The sequence below is a fragment of the Lathamus discolor genome, chromosome 1 (assembly GCF_037157495.1).
Source record: "Lathamus discolor isolate bLatDis1 chromosome 1, bLatDis1.hap1, whole genome shotgun sequence".
Taxonomy (NCBI): Eukaryota; Metazoa; Chordata; class Aves; order Psittaciformes; family Psittacidae; genus Lathamus; species Lathamus discolor.
The window spans coordinates 38,862,773-38,881,968 of NC_088884.1; the positions used below are offsets into that span (position 1 = coordinate 38,862,773).

Here is a 19,196-nt window from a genome sequence, read left to right on the forward strand (position 1 = left end):
CAAAAGTGTCATTACCTATTAGCCAGGCATTCAACCCTTTGATTATTTTGTCCCTGAATCTGTGTGGATTCTCAGGAAGTTTCTGCCTTGAAATAAACTCACATAATGTTTTCTGCCACTAACATATGCTGCAGCTGCATTTACGGAAGTACGGGGTTGCCATCACAGTCTCACAGCTGTTTATCCCCAAACAAGGCTGATGTTCCAGGACCAGAGCACAGAAGCAGGGCTCCAGCACTCTGCCACCGGCGGGGCTGCCCGGCCTCGCCCGCTGCTCCTCAGAACTGCCGCATGTGTCTGAGGGGAAATCAGAGCTGTTTGACATCTCCCAACAGATAAAACCTACATTTTAGTGGCAGTGGGGATCTGTCGCTTTTCAGACTCGTTGCTGCCAACAGCCTCTGCTCTTCCAGCTCTGTCTCCTCAGTTCTTCACTTCCACATGCCACATGTTTTGTTTACCACAACCCGACGGTTTTCGTGGACCGGCCGTATAAACACTCGGCAAGGGATAAAAGGGGCGATGGACAAGATGAGGAGGGACACAGACAAGAAGAGAAAAAGCCACCGGCAGAGCACAGGCCGAGCTCCCTGCTTCCCACAGACCCTGGGCGCCGCTCTTACTGCCGCAGCTGCTGCCAGGCCCTGGCCCCCTTTGTCCCTCGGCCCGAGCACTGTTCCGTTCTGTTCCGTTCCGCCCGACGCCGCGGGCCCAGTCTCCGTCCCTCCACCCCGCCAGGCGCGGTGTGGCCAGCGCAGCTCACGGCCGCCTGCCTCACGGCCGCCTGCCTCACGGCCGCCTGCCTCACGGCCGCCTGCCTCACGGCCGCCTGCCTCACGGCCGCGCGCGCTGCTCGGCGGCCGTTGCCCCCAGCCCGTCAGGGGGCGCTGCGGAGACCAACGGTCCGCGCTGCGCGGCGGCCAAAATGGCGGCGGCGGCGGCGGCCCGCGTCGCGGTGTGGTAGTGTCCCCGGCCCCCGCCCGCCGCGGGCCGGGCAGCGGAGCGGGCGCGGCTGGTGGTGCGTGGGGGTGCCGGCTCGCCCGGGGCAGGGGCGGAGGGGGCGCTCGGGGCTCGCTTTTCGCGCGGGGCGGCCTCGGGGCTGGGGGAGGGGCGGCTGGAGCGCCGCGTGGGGGAGCGAGGCCGACGCGGGGGAACGGCGGGGGGAGCGCGGGGATGGGGCCTTCCGCCTCTTCGCCGTCATTCCTCTCCCCTTCACCGCCTGTGGCGGCGGCGGCGGCTGCGGTGAGTCAGCGGCGGCCCCCTCCCGCCTGCCCCCTCCCGCCTGCCCCCTGCCGTGACTCGGCAGCGCCACCTCTCCTGGTCATGCTCGGACATGTCGGGCCGCAGCCGGCCGGGGAGCTAAGCCCCGACTTGCCTCCTCTTGGCAGCGCTATATAAAGCCCGGCCTGGCCCGACCCGACTAGGTCCAGATACCCTGCGCTGGCGTCCGGCGTGTGGGCTGGACGAGGCCACCGAGGTGAGTGGGCCCCGGCGGGATGTCGGAGCGCCGCGCTGACTCTGCGGGGGGACCTGGGTTGTATGGCTCTGTGCCCCCCTTCTAACGTCGTTCTGGTTTTATTGCAGGCAAATGTGCAATACCGAGATGTCGTCCCTTACGGATGCCTCTCCTGTCACCGCTTCGGAGCAAGAGGCGCTGGTCAGTAGCTCTGTTGGACGCGAGATTTTCCCGCTTTTTTCAGTTTTTATCCGCTAATTCAGAAGCGATGTGGTGCTCGGCGAGCTGTGGTTAGAGAAAAGCCAGGAAATACGGTGAAGATGGGCCTCTTTGATCCTGTAATTGTGAAGCAAATCTCTCTCATTCGTGGTTGAGAGTTGGAGGTGATGGTTCAGGTCTAGACTCCGTTTCCTGGAGACCTTTGGTGGTCAGGTTGCTTGCTTTTAATGAAAAAAGGTCTTATGGTCCTATTTGATCATGTTAGCAATTCATAACTGAACAATTGTGGAAGATCTCTGTAATGCAGAATGGTTTTTAAATGATCTTGGCATTACAACTGAAGGGGTTTGAATTTGGCATTTTCCATGTTCTCTTCTGTTGGAATTCATACGTAGTTTGTAATAAGAGGCTTCGCTTGTGTTTATGGCTCTGCATATCCAGGCTTTCAGTGGCGTTTCTGCTTCCCTGGGGCTCTGTGTAAGTTTTCCCAGGAGAGAAGCCTGTGTGTTAGAGCAGAGACACGAATTAAAACCGGCATGTGTGCCCTGACATTGAAGTGGAACTTTACAAGAAGGGTGAAGCTTAAAAGTGTAGACTGGTAGCAGAACTGCAAAAAAGCGAAGTAACAGCAGCAGGCTGTTAAAAGTTGGGGTTTTCTGGTCGTTTGGTTTTCTGTTTGTTTCTTGCTGGTTTTAAATCATAATAGTGATGCTAACTGCTGTCACATCTGCTTGACAGAAGAGCTTCATACTTGCAGGAGTTAGGGAGTGAGGGTTGGTGAGTAAAAGGATCTGAACCCATGGGTCTAGTTGTGGATTCGAAGATCTGAAACTCTGCTTTGCCTTCCTGTGCCTAGATGTCTTTATCAGTTTCATAAATGACTGTTTGCTTCCTTTATGGAACTGTAATGTATATGCCCCATGCTCTAAATAGTTCAGCACTTAGGAAGCAGTGAATAGACTCTAAGGTCCACAAGGTTTTTTATTGTTTTAGCTATGTGTGATTCTTGCAACTCATCTCTTGTTAAAGCACTAAAGCTTAACGTTGGTATTAGCAGATACTTGAAATGGAATGTAGGGAGGTTGTCCCCACCCCCTCCCCCCAAAAAGCGTTCAGTCCTTGTTTCATGATATTTTTTGGTATTCATGATATTTTTATGATATTCATAATAATTTCATGATTATTCACACTTTTCTATAAAATGTGTACTTCCTAGAATTTATTTTATTTTAGGGAACATATTAGGATAGTGAATATTAGCTTATTCTGAGAATTATTATGCTATTAATATACTGCACTGGGAACCGTCAGTGGATCCACAGGCATTTTCTTTGCAGTTATGGCAGCCTGTGCAGCTTATTCTCATGTCCTGAACTAGTACTGGCACAGACATTTGTGGAACAGTGCAGTGACTGGGACCAGGACATTGCTCTGACCAGGAGGAGCAAAAGAAAAATTTTTAACTTTTCCCTCCTCTACCTCAGAATTTGTCATAAACTGACTGCAGATACAGCTCTGCTGGCACAGTGAGTGTGTGGGAGGCCAGTGGAGGTAGGAGTGATTGAATTGTGATGGACAGCACAAGGTGTGTGCTTATTCCAGCTGAGAAAAGTCTTCAGAGGTAAAGCAGCCGCAGAAAGGAAGAGACTTCGGAAAGAGGTGGACCAGTGTTTTACTTAATGACTTGCACTATGGATCTGACAGTCAGAAAGTTCATTTACCTTCCTCCCATATGGGAGTCAGTGTTGTGACTAAAGGAGTGGAGCTGAATTCCCCAGCACTTAGCTCTGTACTAGGAACTACCAAATGAATCCTGAGACTAAAATCAAGGAATGTGTATGTACCAGTGAAAGACTGGGGGCTGACTAAGATGTATATGGGAATTTAGTATGCTTGGGTTTGTGTTATTTTCTTTTTAAGTTTAACTTTGCAAAAATAACTTGGACATGGATAGATTTTAATGTGTGTTTATATATCAGATTAATAGAGAAGGAGGAATCCAACCTGTTTTTCTTCTTCCGCACACAGGTTAAGCCAAAGCCACTGTTGTTGAAGCTGTTAAAGTTAGCTGGTGCAGAAAAGGATACTTTTACTATGAAGGAGGTGAGAACTTTTTGGTAGACCACAGTGAATAGAGTGTTCTTTTGTTTTGCGTGAAGAGGTGAGGGGGTGGGATAGGACTGTGTAGTTCAAAGCTTGTCTAGAAGACACAGAGACAAGGTATTGTTTTTATTCTGCAGACTTATCAGATGCTGTTTAGCCAGTTTCAAAATCTGAACAAATCTATGTGGTGGTGAGCAGAATAGCAGAGTACTTGGGGATAAAGGACAGATGAAAATCGCAGCTCAGGGAGTTTTAGGGAATGAAAGTGAGAAAAGCAAATGTCAATGAATTTAATGTGTTTTCTCTTAAAACAACAGAACCTGGGTATTTAATGTCTGTGTATGTTGTTTATTTTACAGGTAATATTCTATCTTGGACAATATATTGTGTCTAAACAGTTATATGATGAAAAACAGCAACATATTGTACACTGTGCAAATGATCTCCTGGGGGATTTATTTGGAGTAACAAGCTTTTCAGTAAAAGAGCACAGGTAAAACAGGATTCTTTTCGGAAAGTCTGGAGAACATAATGCATATGGCCTTTCTAAACTCTTTGCATCTTCAGAGATGGTAAGCTTTCTTTTATAATTGCATGTAGCTAACTTGCAACATCTTTTTTTATCCCCATCTAAGGAGACTATATTCAATGATTTCCAGAAATCTGATAGCAGTCAATCAACAAGGTAAGCTAATCTGGGAGAATTTCTCCATAATTAGCTTTTTGGCTTTATATACTACTGCCCAGATCAGTCACGAATAGTGAATCAAAGCAAACACTCTTTCTTCTGCAGAAGAAAACAAAAATCTGAACAGTGTTTGGGTAATTTTGTTGGACTAGAACCAGAACAAACACATTCAGAGCTGAACACAGAGGACACAATTGAAAAATTAGCTGTTTGCTTGTTTTTCTTACAGATAAAGCCCTCAACAACATAAAAGGTTTTAATATGAAAAATTATCATCTTGAACTTGTGCCAGTAAGGAAGTCAGGGCAGATGCTTCTTATTCTTTCTGTTACAGTGTTCTGGTTTAATTTTCAAAACTGCATGTGGAGTACATTTAGAACTGGTCACACTCAGCTACAGAGTCCTGTTTTAAAAGATCTGTATGCTTTAAAGAGTAGTTGTGTGATGACTTTGTGGTTAGCCACTCCATAAGTGGAGAATTGTTACATACAGTCATCTTTCCTGCAGTGCAAAAAAGTTCAATATAGCTGTAATTTTTGACTAACACAGGGAGTGAACTTGAAGTTAAACAATGGAAACCATTCTATAAATTGGTTTCTAAATCTGTGTTAAGACATCTTTTGTTTCTGATACTGCCTAAAAGCAGTTCAGCTGCTGAAGATGGGAAGCATGCTTTCTTTATTATCTCTCACTGTTACACTTGCAAACTGAAATTACTTCTCAAATTCTTGTCCTGAAAGATCATTCAGGGTCTGTCTGGTAGTAAATATATATAATTAACAAGAATTAATTTTTCTTTTATTTAGTGTCTTTTTAATTCAGTGTTCCCATAAGACTATAGGTAGTAAAGTATACTTCTCCAAAGAAGTGTAAAGTATTTCCTGCCTAATATTCTTTTGTATCTTCAGAATCCCAGCTAATGCACAGCCTTCATTTGAAGGCATTTCTAATAAAATTGAGCTACTTTATGGCTGAGATTTCTTTTTTCTTCACACTTTCCCACTTCAGTTACGTTACAGGCCAAGTGCTGCACACAGCTGAAAAGCAAAAGAGTAGGATTGCTTTTTCCATTATTGCAAAATGGCAAATGGATTGTAAGTTCTGCTTTGTAAATGCTGTGTGCAGTTAACATTTATTTTTCCCTTGCTTTTGTTCTAATGGTTTTGAGCCTGAAATTGACTTTTTCTGCTGTATTGTAATATGGTTTTTGGTTTGATTTGATTTCAGACTCTGCACTTGCTGACACAGCTGAGGATGATGCAAGGCTTCAGCTAGAAGAAAATCTTCTTAAGGTGATTTTTTTTTTTTTTTAATTAATGTTCTGAGTGTAAAATCTGTTTAGTTTTGCATGATGGTGTCAGTGGTTTAGATACAGTTAGTTTATTTGAGCCTTTTACCTCCTATTCATGCTCAGGCTTACTCAGTATTTCTGTTAACCAGGAATCTGTGCAAGAGTTGGAAGAGAAGCAGACTTCATCAAATGTGACTTCCCGACCAACTACATCCTCTCGGAGGAGGACACACAGTGAATCTGGTACATGCAGTTCCATGGTGCAGAGCTTTCAGTAGCATGGCCACGTAGGAAAAGAAGTACATTCTGTTGCCTTCCTGGCTTTGAAAGATACTGACAAATATTATTCATGTTTTTCTGTTTATCTAAACCAAAATGTTCCATCTAGAAGAAAATACAGGATTCCTTGCATTGCTCCAGTGTCACATTACACTTTGGATCTCTAGAACTGTTAGTAAGATGATGGAATAAATTGTTCCACAGATCTATTAAACTTGTCGACATCAGCAGGACTTAATCAGTTGTGTTCTCTTCGTGATGAGAACACTTCTTTATAATGATTGATGTCATTGAATTCATTCAGTTCCCTCTGTAGACAGCTACAAAACTTTACATTCTGTTTGCTCTCTAAAACCAGTTTTCATTGGATTTCAGTTGGTGGCAGACATCAAAGGTCTGATAGTAACTTGGGACAGTTTTGGATATGTTTAGGTACCTGACTATCCATGAAGCACTTTCTAAACCATCTGGTGACTTAAGCATCGTATTTTTCTCCTCTTTCCATTTACTGTGGTTATTCAAGAATCACTGGCAAATACAGTTTAAAAATGTGGACTGTTTCTTCCTATAATTAGCTAATACAAAAGCTGATCATCATAAACTTGAATAACTTCAAGTTTCTCAGTAGAAGTGCTCTCTACAGTTCTGCTTAAGCACTATTCTGTGGAATTGCTTATGTTAGTTTGTTCCATCACTTCTGCTACCTGATAATTTGGTGGTTATAATTACCCAGGCAGTGATAATCTGTTGCTGCACAGAATCTCCCCTTTTACAGTTCCTCAGGAACATTTTTCAGTTCCTCAGCTGTTGTGTAGTATTTTTTGTGTTCATTGTAGGCCACTGTTACAGTCCAAACACTGTGCTGCATTGCTGAGCGGTTTGCACTACATTAAAAGAACGTTTTAATGTTGTAACAAAAGCTGATGAAGGGATGGAAAGCTTCAGTTAAGCATCACAACCTGTAATATTTAAGCATCACCCAGAGCACATAAGGTCCTGTGTTGTGCTTACTTATTGTAGGTTTGATTATTAACTCTTGTCTTTGCATCCATTTATTGGTTTGTTGCAACCTTAAAGGTTCTTTTAATATAGTGTTTTTATATACACTTTTTTTCTAATTTATAGGAAATCTTCCTTTTAAACCACTATTCTTGTTAAATTGGGATGGTAGCGGCTCCTTTGGAGCCGCTTACATAGTGTATAGAAACCTTGTGGTGGTACAATATCAGTACAGCATGGAGCCATGACAACTAAATGAGGACAACGATGGACAGGAGCAACCCTTGGGCCTGGGGGCACCAAATTTGGTGGGGCTCTCAGGGCGGAAAAAGAAAAGAGAGGGGCTGAGCCAAGAAGCACCAAGGGAAAGTAAGAGAAGTCTCAAAGTATGTACAAGTGTTTCGTTCTCTTTTCTTTTACAATGAAAGATTCAACGCTTGAAGACTCGTGGATTGTCAGGGTGTGTTTTGCAAAGCAAGGGAGAAGCTGGCCAATAAGGGGTGGGTGCAGAAGGCCCCTGAAGGTGGCAGCAGGCTCTTACCCAAGTCTCTTGAGCCAAGTTGTGAGGCCTCTTTGTGGCGTGGTTCACTCGGCTGCGCTTACCTACTGACTTTTTAATGCCTTTTTTGTTTCTTACAAACACTCTAAAAGTCAGTGGAGCTGAAGTTTGACTTACCCACCCTAAAGTTCTGTCCCCCTACTCCTCATGGTGTAGGTGGTCATTTCAAAACATGATGTATTTAAAAAGCATTGTCTTTTGGCCTTCAAACCAAGCATCTTTAATAAGCACAGCTTAAAGCAGTGCTCTCAGAGTTCTGTTTACCATAGTATGCCTTGAAGATTTCCTTGCTAGTGCGTGGTGAAAATCATAATGGTTTGTTACAAAAATCCTGTTGAGTAGGTAAAATTACAGTGCAACTGTTAACTGATAGATTTGTTAAGGTGCCTGAAACTTAAACCTGAATTTACCTTGCACAGCCTGAGGCCTTTTGTATGCATGTGACCTGGGAGCTAGTTGCTCTGTCTCCTGGCAAATTCTGGGATGGACTCAGAAGCCCTCTGAAAGTACCTTTATGTCTACTGACTGTAAAGGGAGCTGGGACAATTAAGATCCTAACTGTATTAAAATTAGCATGGTTTAATGTGTCATGTGTGAAATGGAGTAAAAATGCTTCCAAACTTAATTACGTAATCGTTATTTCCAGCATCTAGAAAGTGCCATTTACAAGCTGTGCTGATGGGACAAGTGGGAAAAGCCAGTCCCTGAAAAACTGGTTTTAGGAATGTCGCTATTTTCATGTTCTTTACTGTTACTAAACTTTTGGTGCCTTTACTTTTTTGTGCCCCATAAAATTATACTGAATGACTTTTAAGTAAATTTGTATTTTAAAATATTTTAAACAGTAAAAACTGCACATAGCATAGATGCTTTTTGACTAACAAAAATTCTTGGATATGCCCAGAAGAAGATTCTTCAGATGATCTACACAACAACAGAAGAAAACGACACAAGTCGGACAGTATTTCATTGACGTTTGATGAAAGTCTCTCGTGGTGTGTAGTCAGTGGTCTGTGCCGTGAAAGAAGGAATAGCAGCAATTCCACAGATTCACTCTTCATCCCTGTAAGTCAAAATATCTTCTTTGTGGTACAAATTATGCAGATACTGGAAGTGCAGATGATGCATCTTCAAACATTGTGGTTTTAATTAAAAGCAGTAGTGCCTTCAGCAGTGTCTGGGGAGAGAAAAGGGGCTGAGAGCTGATGTGTGGGTAGAGTGGAGTACAATTTGTTTGGCTCATAAAACAGAGAAGGCTGCATGGAGACCTCATAGCAGCCTTCCAGTATCTGAAGGGGGGCTATAGGCATGCTGGGGATGGACTGTTCATTAGGTACTGTAATGGTAGGACAAGGGGTAACGGGTTAAAACTTAAACAGGGGAAGTTTAGATTGGATATAAGGAGGAAATTCTTCCCTGTTAGGGTGTTGAGGCACTGGAATGGGTTGCCCAGGGAGGTTGCGAGTGCTTCATCCCTGGCAGTGTTCAAGGCCAGGTTGGATGAAGCCTTGTGTGGGATGGTTTAGTGTGAGGTGTCCCTGCCCATGGCAGGGGGGTTGGAATTAGATGATCTTGAGGTCCTTTCCAATCCTAACTATTCTATGATTCTATGAATGGGTTGCCCAAGGAAGTTGTGAATGCTCCATCCCTGGTGGTATTCAAGGCCGGGTTGAGCAGAGCCATGGTTTAGTGTGAGGTGTCCCTGCCCATGGCAGGGGGTTGGAACTGGATGATCTTAAGGTGCTTTCCAACCCTAACTATTCTATGATTTTATGATTCTATGAAAAGATGTTCTGTCTAGCAGCCGTGGTCTCCTTTCTTACACAGCTAATTAAACGGAGTAGTTCAGTTTTATCATAGGAGCTATGTTAACAGTACTGGTTATGGATATGCAGTGTAAGGCTGAATGTGTGCTCTCTCTTTTTTTCAGGATCTTGATGCCAGTTCCTTAAGTGAAAACTCTGACTGGTTTGACCACAGTTCTGTTTCAGACCAGTTCAGTGTAGAGTTTGAAGTTGAGTCTATTTACTCAGAAGATTATAGCCATAATGAAGAAGGGCAGGAGCTCACAGATGAAGATGATGAGGTACAAGTTTGTTTTGTTGGGGGTTTTGTTTTGGTTTTGGCTTTTTTTGACTGGCAGGGGTTGGAGAGAGGGGGAAACTTACAGGAATGCTTCTTGTTGAGATCCCAACAAGAAGCAATAACTTCAGGTGTATTTCAGGACTCTGTGTGCTATGTCTTAAACTGCACCCTGTAGTTTATTAAATTAAACTACATGCCTGTGCATTTGGTTACACCCACCAGGCAGTAACCAGCACAGTGCTGAGACTTTCCATGGGCTCTGAAGTAGACTCTTGACAGCCTGGAGAAGTCTGTCGGTTTAACTTCATTTGCTGGCTGGTGAAGTTGATGGCAGTGTGTGTACTTGAGTCTGTTTCTACATTCTTAATTGCAAAAGTGTGTGTTGAGCTTTGATAAAACTTTTGATACCAAGTAAGAAATTTCCTAGTAAGTACTTGCAAAGAAGTATTTCTGAATCATTTGCTTCCATAAATATGAATGTTTCATATAGAGATGTTGAAGTACTATTCTAGAAGTTTTCATTGGGGAGCAAAAAGACAGTGAAATCGTGATTACCCTCATTTTCAAGAGATCTAGGTATCAAGGATGAAATGGGAAAATATTTTTTTGTTCTGGGTTAGTTTTCTGTTACATCAAAGAGATGAATCAGCTCATGGCAAGATTGGGTAGATACCAGGGGCAGAATTTGCCTGAGATGTACATGACTGGTGCTTGAGAGGCTGAATGGGACTGACTGTGCTGATATACCCCAGGTTATGGTGCTGTGGAGCTGCACTGAGGTTTCTCCAGGCTGAGCAGTCACAGCTCTCTGAGCCTTTACTCATGTGAGAGCTCCTTTGATACCTTTGTATGTGGCCCTTGGCTGGAATCTCTCCAGTAGCTCTGTATGTGATGTGTGGGGGAGCCCAGAGCTGGCCACGGTGCTCCAGGTGTGTGTGTCCTTGCCAGTGTTGAGCCAGAGGGGAAGGATCCCCTCCGCTCTGGAAAGCAGTACTGTCTGTCTAGTCTGTGTTTTTCTTCAAACTGTGTTACAAGTGGGAAGAGAATTTTCTTCCCCCAAACCAGATTGTGTGGAGTTACCTGCTAATATAAACTAACATATGTGTGCTACTTACTGTGGTTGATTAAAAGTCTATCAGAAAATCTGTCACGCTAGAAATCTGTCAGATTTTAAATTGAATGCCCCAAACCAGTTACATGAGTACTTTTTTTGTTGTTATTTAAACCAGATATACCAGCTGACTGTTTACCAGGATGAAGATAGCGATGCTGATTCGTTTGATGAAGATCCAGAGATTTCTCTAGCTGTGAGTAAAACCTTGACTGGGAAAGCGTTGTAAGTTGTTGAACTGACAGTAAATCGGGGACTATCAGGGACTATAGATGGATTCTACTGCTGCCAGTTACTGGTTTTAGAATTAATTTGACTTCTATGCTTGAAGATTCCAAGACAGTATTTTAATTACTGAATATGGGATTATTAAGGATTCTTGAGAAAGAGATATATATATATAGATAGATAGATACACATACATATATATTCTTATGTATTTTTTTTTAGTAAGCTTCCTAATCCATTAAAAAAAGAGTCACGCTAACTGACAGTTTCACTGTCTTAATGGGAGGAAATTAGATGGAGCCTAAATATGAATTTTTGCACAAAATAGGGAAAAAGAAACCAAACCCAAACTTAGATGTGTATTTAAAAACCTCTTCCTAGAAATCGTAAGATCTAGTTTTATTGTCCGACCTGAGTGAATGACTCTGTAACACACATACGAAGGGAAATCTGTTTTCAGAACAGTACTGTAAGATTTAAAAGATTTTGAGGCTTTTTCTAAATCCTGTGAGACCCTTCTTGAAACGTGGGAAGCAATTCCCAGGTTTGAGGCAGAGTATGTAGATGTATGTGAAAAAAGCACACACTAGGCTTAAGATGCAGTGTATGTCTATATTCGCTTTTGACAGTCAAAGCGTGAATAAAGCTGTTATCCAAAGCTGTCTGAAGTGTTCCAGCCCCTTGATGGTCTGTGGGACTGAGGGGCTTTCCTGTGTGTGTACAACATGGAGCAAGCCACTGTCTAAAACCATCACTCCCTCTGGATGGAAAAATACAGCCCTGTGTTATTCTTAGGAATTAGGATTGGTTTTTTTAAGCTTTTGATGTCACTGATGTTATTCAGGACTAAAACAAAGTGTCTTTGACTCTTCTAAATGCCTTCTGGTTTGATTTTGTTTTGGTTTTGTTTTCCCTATGGCGTACATTGTTTTTAAGAAGGGTCTTTCTCCTTAAAAAATGAAGTGTGTTTTTAAAGAGACCGTGGCTTATTTTCAGTGTAGCTGTGGAGTAACCTGAGAGAGTGATGGGGTTTTTTTTTCCATTTTAAATGGCTGTAGTCTCTACTACTGCTGTATCACAGCGCCCTCGCCTGGCCGTTTTGCATATCACCAGTTCAGCATCCTGTTGAGAAAATGACTCTTCGATCTTGCAGTTTCCGTTTAAGAAGCCCATTGTTGAAAATAATGGAAATGGTGACCATTTAGTCAGAAATAAGTTTTTCATGAGGGTCTCCAAAGATTTTCGTGGACTGGTTTCTTCATTTTTTGCATAAGGAATGATAAGTCATTATTGCTTTACCTCTTCTTATTTCAGCAGTCTACTGCATAAAGAAAGTCTGAGAATTGTTTTAAAATCAAGATTATTTTAATCTAGAAAGGTAAAATGAGGCCACTGAGTGGAATTTTTAAAGTATAAACAAGTCGCTAGATATCTTGAGTTTTTTGGCAGTATTAAATTGTTTATAACCTCTGCATACTTCAGTTGTAAGTATTCCAAGTAGCTTAAGCTGTTCCAACCTTTAATTCACTAAAGGATTACTGGAAGTGTCCCAAATGCAGCGAAATGAATCCTCCACTTCCACGCCATTGCCACAGATGCTGGGCTCTTCGTGAGAACTGGCTTCCAGAAGAAAAGAGCGATAAGCTGGAAAAGAGCAAATCAGAAAGTTCCTCACTTCTAGAGTCTGAAGAAGGTTTTGATGTTCCTGACTGCAAGAAAGTGAAAACGACTGAAGATAAAGAGCCAGCTGTGGAAGAGAGTGAGGACAAAGCAGTGCAAATTTCTGAGTCCCAGGAAAGTGAAGATTACTCCCAGCCATCAACATCGAGCAGCATGTTTTGTAGCAGCCAGGAGGACTGTAAGGAACCTGAGAAGACAGAAAGGCAAGACAAAGAGGAGAGCATGGAATCCAGCCTGCCTGTTACCAGCATAGAGCCCTGCGTCATATGTCAGAGCAGACCCAAAAACGGCTGCATAGTGCATGGCAAAACAGGACACCTCATGTCTTGTTTTACGTGTGCCAGGAAACTGAAGAAGAGGAACAAGCCCTGTCCAGTGTGCAGGCAGCCTATCCAGATGATTGTGCTGACTTATTTCAGTTAGAGGGATGTTGACTGGAAAGCAGCAAAAGAACTTCATAAACTGGTTAAGAGAGTAAGAAACTATTTTTGTACGGATATTGAAAATTAATATTAAAGGTTGTCTTTACATTTGCTATGAAAAGTGATTGCCGAAATAAATGCACTGAAGTTAGTAAGAGATTAGCCTAATATTCCTAAGTTTAAGGTTTTAAATGCCTCAGTAGAAATAACCAATTCCTGTGAACTACCTGCTTCTCCAAGTGCTTTGTGTTCCATACTAGTTAGTGACACTTGTTCTACTGGGTTAAATACATTAAATCTCCAATTCAATGATTATAAGAGGAGAGGCATGTTGAAGTGTTTGTTTGTGTGAGTTCCTCCTCTTAAGATAGAAGTCTCTAGATTATCTGTGCCTGGTGAAGACGCCAGGCCCAGTCACAACCCTCAAATAGGTCAATAAAATAAACAGAATTTTGTCTCCCTCATTCCCAAAACTTATATTCCTCCAAACAGTCAAGTTACAAGGGAGATCTTACTAGGAAGATGGGATAGAAAAAGATACAAGGTTTCGGGAATAGACATGGGTCGTATCTATTGTAAATGTCAGGGCTGTGTATATTCTGAGGAGTCATTGATCCAAGTTCAGTCTTACAGTTACCTCTTAAATGTCCTGAGAAAGTGGCTTTTGAAATGCTCTGGAGGTTTGGAGATCTGCACTACCCCGGTTCTTACTCTAGCAGTATGAGAAAAGACTTGGACAGGGACGGTAAATGAAGGAGATGCTATGGCACGTCAAGTCAGGCAATACTGGGGGACAGTTGTATTCTTTTTGTGCACTGTTTCTGACTTTAGGAGTAGAGCATTGCAGCGTGATGACCGCATTTGTGTGCATAAAAATAGTAAGAGGAAGAAAAGTCCCCCTGAAGAAGCAAGCTGTGTCCTTCTTGTTCACAGGCAGTTTAAATTCAGTAGTCTTGCCAGTTTGCACAGGTTTTATCTCTTGTGAGGATTTTGGGAGTGTGTTGCAAAGTGTTTGACCAACTCAAAATTACTCTCACTGGAGCTGTCCTGAACTGCTTTTAGCTCTAGTTTCCTCGCTGTATGTTGTCAACAATGTTGTGACATCTCAGTTCCTTTATTAAGGAGTCTGATCAGCTCAGTTCTGTACCTTCAGAGTAGATAGCATGAGTGTATTTATATAATAGTTACTCATCCGAGCCATTCTTCAGATGGAGACTTTCTGTACCAGTGAGTTGTACTTTTTCCTTGGGAAAAACAGATTGCACGAGAAAATGTATGGGCTTAGCAGCTTTTAATTTTACAGGTAGTTGCTGATCATCTGCCCCATAGAGGAGGGGAAATGAGTAGTCAGGGGATGCCAGGAATAGGGGATGTAGCCTTAACTGCAGGACTTGTGATGTGGTACTGACCTGCAGGGTGAGGTTAAATGGCTTCCTTCACCAGTTCAGATCTATGGCTGTCTGTGTGCCAACATAAAGGCTTACTTCTACTGCTAGAGTTAGCTTCATGTCAAAGCTGAAATAGTCTCTCTGGTGGGAAGTGTTGTACAAACCAGGGCTGCAAACACCCACAAGACAAGGGAGTGCTAGGAAAAGGCCATAATGCCACACAGAAACACTCGCTCAGTAAACCTGGGACTGTTACTGGCCTGGAAAGAAATACCTTCATAGGCAGAGGCTGAACTGCCAGATGGGTTGTGAAGTTCTTTGATCAGCAGAAACCTTTGCTGGGGTTCATGGGGTTTGATAATGAGCCCAAGATGACATTGCAGTCCTTTGAGGAGATGATACTCACATTTTTTCAGGTAGGGATGCTTCTAATAGGTGGCTGCCTGCCGTAATTCACACTGCATCCTGTTTTTCTTCAACAGCTTCAACTGTTACATTGTCTCCTGTTGTAGGCCCTTTGTAAGGGTGGTACCTTTACTTAGTCACTGTGCTGCTTTAGGGAACAGCTGCTTTTGCCTAGTTCCTGCTGGGATGAATTTCTTAATGAAGGCTGAAGAGAAAATGGAAGAAAGGAGGAAAGCAGTGATTTAGTACTGGTTAGAAAAAAATTGATGATTGAAATTAAGAGTTTTGTGATCTAGCTTGATTCATCCTTAGCTATTCATCTGCTTCAGTCCTCTTGATTCTGGAGAGGGGTTTTTTGCAAGGGCATGTAGGGATAGGACAAAGGGGAATGAATGGCTTTAAACTGAAAGAGGGTAGATTTAGATTAGATACTGGGAAGATTTTAATCTCTGTGAGGCACTGGCACAGGCTGCCCAGAGAAGCTGTGGCTGCCCCATCCCTGGCAGTGTTCAAGGCCAGGTTGAACGGGGCTTGGAGCAACCTGCTCTACTGGAAGGTGTCCCTGCCCAGGGCCGGGGGTTTGGAATGAGATGATCTTTAAGGTCCCTTCCAGCTCAGACTTCTGGGTGATTCTGTGAATTGTACCATCCCACTCTGGCATTCTCCTCCAGTGAATTCCATTAAGTGAGCTCCCTGTTTAAAAAAACAGCTCTCAAAAGGGCATGTGTGGTCAAAAGTTATGGTCCTTGCTGTTTACTGAGCTTTGGGAATTTTCTTCAGGAACAATTTCATCTCTTGGTAATAATTTCTGTTTTGGCAAAGGATAAACTGAGAGCATACAGCATGATTAATCTCTCCCTTTCACAGTTTAAAGTTGTGCTAAAATGCCCTGGAAATATGCTCCACTTCATGTAATGCTGAGGCAGTAGGCAATTTTGGTTTCTGCATCTATGGACAAAGCACTGAATCAGAGCAAGTCTTTGTTTTGAAAGTAATTTTCTGGCTTAATAGTAGTCTTAATAACTTCTAGTAAGACTTTGGGGTTTGATTGTTTTGTTATGTGTTCTTCCCCAGCTTGCCTTGCAGATCTGAAGTGACACATATCGGTCTCTGTTCCAGTGCTTGGGGTTTGTGGTGCTGCCACCCAAGTGCTGTGGCCCCAGGTCATCGGTCTGAAAGGCTGAAATCCATGGGCCTGTGCTTGGAATGCATTGGGTGAGCATCACATAGCCCTGTGCTCCTCGTGTTGCTCTGGCCTGCACACACGCTTCTGGCTTAGGGTAGCAGCACAGGATTTGGCAGTTTTCCTATGGAAGTTGGTGGTTGTTGTTACTTGGTGGGGTCTTTGAAATCCTTATTTAATGTCATACGCATAAATAAATCCTTAATTTATTGCCGTTTGTAAATATTGTGCTCACAGTGTTTCGAGCTTTAATTTATTGAATCAGTGTACTGGTACGTGTGTAGATAGGTAAATATGCATACTTAGTAAATCACAGTCACAGGAAAATTATTTAAGATATTCTAGCAACAAGATAAGGAGAAATATAAAGAGATTATATTCAGATGAAGAGGGGCATAGGAGGATTTACTGCTTTGTTTTCTTTTTTTCCTTCCCTTCAAATGACGTGTCGAACCTGAACAACATTTATTGACTAGAGATGGAAGCTGGTGTAGCATTAGCATGGTGGAAGCAGTTTGATGGTATTTATTTTCCTCTGGAATGTGTTTGCATATTAGAGTACAGCCAAGAAGCTGACTGGTAACAGCAGAGGTGGTGAGAGGCTTCAAGGTTTATTTGCAGCAAGTGGTAATTGCTTTTGCCTTCAAACTCATGACCAAGCAAGCTGAAGGGATGGCCAAAGGCTGACAGGGCAGTTTTCAGTAACTGTCTTGGTCAGTTTCCTTCATGCACTTAAATGGTAATTGTGTACAAATGCTACAAGAACTCACATTTATTCTTCTTTACAAAGTATAATAAACACACCTTTTGATTAAATACTACTTTTTCAGTAGGTAGCTATTTGTTAGTATTGAAATTTAACTCCTGACCCAAGGAGATGAAGAGTGAGGTGAAGTACATAAGGCAGATGGTAAAATGGCTTCATTTCAACGTAAGGCTTTTCTCAAAAGGCTGGAAGCAGTGTTGAACATTAAAATACTTGAGCACCCTTAATAGTGAGTCTTAAGATGTATTAGTTACGACACCTGCTGCTTTTGGCCCTTAAAAACCTTGCACAGCTGAAGCAGAAGTACTTGGATGGCCAGTTACATGGGACATCCAGGCTGCAAAGAACTGTAGCAGCAAAGAATCTGGGTAGCAGCAGCACCCCCTTTGCATGGGGTTTTAGTGTTGCTGATGAGCGTGCTGGAAGAAGCGTGTGCCGTGCTATGCTGTGCTGTGCTGTGCCATGCCATGCAGGGGGCTGCTTCCCGTGGCAGGCTGATCTGTAAGGGGTAAAAGTGCTGCAGAAAGGGCATTGCTGCAGAGTGGTGTTAGGTTTATTCTCAGTGTGGTAGCTTTTAGTGCTGGATTCAGTTTGCTGTTAATCTGTTGAAATGTCGCTGTCTCCCAAGTGTTTGTCCGTGGGTATGAGGCCATGTGCAAGACTTGAGGCAGATTTTTGCCCCCTCAGAGAGTAATCTGAGGGAAGAACCATTCCTCATTCTTGCAGAAGGCATCAACAAGAATAATGGTTTCAGAAAACTGTGTTCTCACAAAAGAGAGAGAGATTAGAAAATTATCAAAGCATAATGAAACTGAAATGAAGAAATAGGATTAATGCAGGGGTGAAGAATTTTTCTCGCCTGCCTTAATCTAAAGCTGCTGCTGCATTAGGGTTTTAGCAGTAGAGTTTGTAATTTTAAATGCATTCAGTATGTTAACATTCTATTGTGCAACACTTGGCCTAAAAAGGGGTATTTGCTGTTGTGGTATTTCCCTGTGGGAAAGAGCACTGGACACATGCACAGGACTTGGAGAAAAGCAGCATCATACCTGTAGCTCTGTAGGCTGCTCTCATGGTCAGCTGCAGCACCAGCGTAAGGATGCAGGCTTTGGGTGTTCTTAGTAAAGCACATTATGTAGCATGTTTACTCGCAGGGCTCATGCCTTGCATTGTACATCCAGCTCCCATGGGCCAACACTTCCCTGGAGCATCACCTCTCCCCGTGCTGGTGCATCTCTGCTCTAGGGGATGACTGGACAGCTCCAGCTCATCTGTACCCAAGGCAAAGTCCTTCCTCCAGTTACTTGTCATTTAAAGGTTGCACAAGCAATGTGTGGCAATAAACAAACCACCCACCCCAAAACCTGGGCTTAAGGTATCTTGAATGATGGATCACACTTTACGAACATGAAAAGCAACAATTTTTAACTAACATCTGGTTTTTCATTAGTTTAGCACAGATACACTGCAAGCTCCAAGTGATGCCTCTCGTGTGTGTGTGTGTGTGTGTATATATATATATATATATTCTACACCTAAGATTTGTTGGTGATCCTTAAAAAGACATTGTCTCCTTGAGTAGATGCTGCTTTAGCTTCACAGCCTGAGTTTAAAGGAAAATTCTTGATTTTGCCATCAACAGCATAACCCCTAAAACACCAAATAGCTTTTCCAAAAGCGGAGTCTTGCTTTGTTGTCTGACTGCATGCAGCTGGAATGACTGTTAAAAGGACTGGTTCATAGTGAATTTAACTAACTGCGCCATTCTGCCACTCCTAGATGAACATGCAGGAGCTTCCCACAGCATGTAACTTCTAGTTACCCAGTGCACCTTACTACCACGGTCAGTAACTCCACTCGGATTGCACAGAGCATAGATCCATTTATGAAAAGAATTTTCAGGTGTAATTGTGTTTTGCCTTTCGGTTCTCACTTTTTCCTTTTCTAAGGAAACTAAATACTGTGTTCCTTTTGAAAGCTTTAAATAAAGATTTGTTTATATTCTCCTCGGTGCTTTTCTCGTGTCAATGACTTGATTGTTGACGTTCTGGTACTTGGTTTCACACAGATTAATTCCATGAGCCAGTGCACCGGCTCTTTCTGCCCTCATTCAGCTGCTGGGCCACTGGCTTCTCACGGATTTATTTAATGTGGAGGACTTTAAACTCAAGTGCTCTCCCTTCCTCTTACGACAGGCCCAGAACCAAGTATCAGTGATGGGATTAGTGGAGAATTACTGACTCCATTGACTGGTAAACAGTCTGTAGCAGTTAAGAGTGGGAGAAAAGGTAGAGAATTCAAATGGATATGATGAAAACACTCAAAAGCAAGTAT

The 19,196-nt window shown here is 42.9% G+C and overlaps 1 protein-coding gene across 4 annotated transcripts; it reads left to right on the forward strand.

The window, feature by feature from the left end:
- The first annotated feature begins 894 nt into the window (after nucleotides 1-894).
- On the forward strand, nucleotides 895-18,868 carry MDM2 (MDM2 proto-oncogene). 4 transcript variants are annotated; one of them, XM_065668669.1, is made up of 12 exons: nucleotides 1,001-1,018; nucleotides 1,389-1,477; nucleotides 1,585-1,657; nucleotides 3,704-3,778; nucleotides 4,138-4,271; nucleotides 4,414-4,463; nucleotides 5,694-5,758; nucleotides 5,907-6,000; nucleotides 8,499-8,659; nucleotides 9,525-9,680; nucleotides 10,909-10,986; nucleotides 12,552-18,868. In XM_065668669.1, the coding sequence occupies exons 3-12, from the start codon at nucleotides 1,589-1,591 to the stop codon at nucleotides 13,119-13,121; spliced, it is 1,452 nt and encodes a 483-aa protein (XP_065524741.1). In that variant the 5' UTR covers nucleotides 1,001-1,018; nucleotides 1,389-1,477; nucleotides 1,585-1,588; the 3' UTR covers nucleotides 13,122-18,868. The 4 variants fall into 4 exon arrangements, with proteins under 4 accessions (XP_065524712.1, XP_065524721.1, XP_065524741.1 ...); XM_065668640.1 differs by lacking the exon at nucleotides 1,389-1,477 and having other exon boundaries at nucleotides 895-1,018; XM_065668649.1 differs by lacking the exon at nucleotides 1,389-1,477 and having other exon boundaries at nucleotides 895-1,018; nucleotides 8,502-8,659.
- Nucleotides 18,869-19,196: the final 328 nt, after the last annotated feature.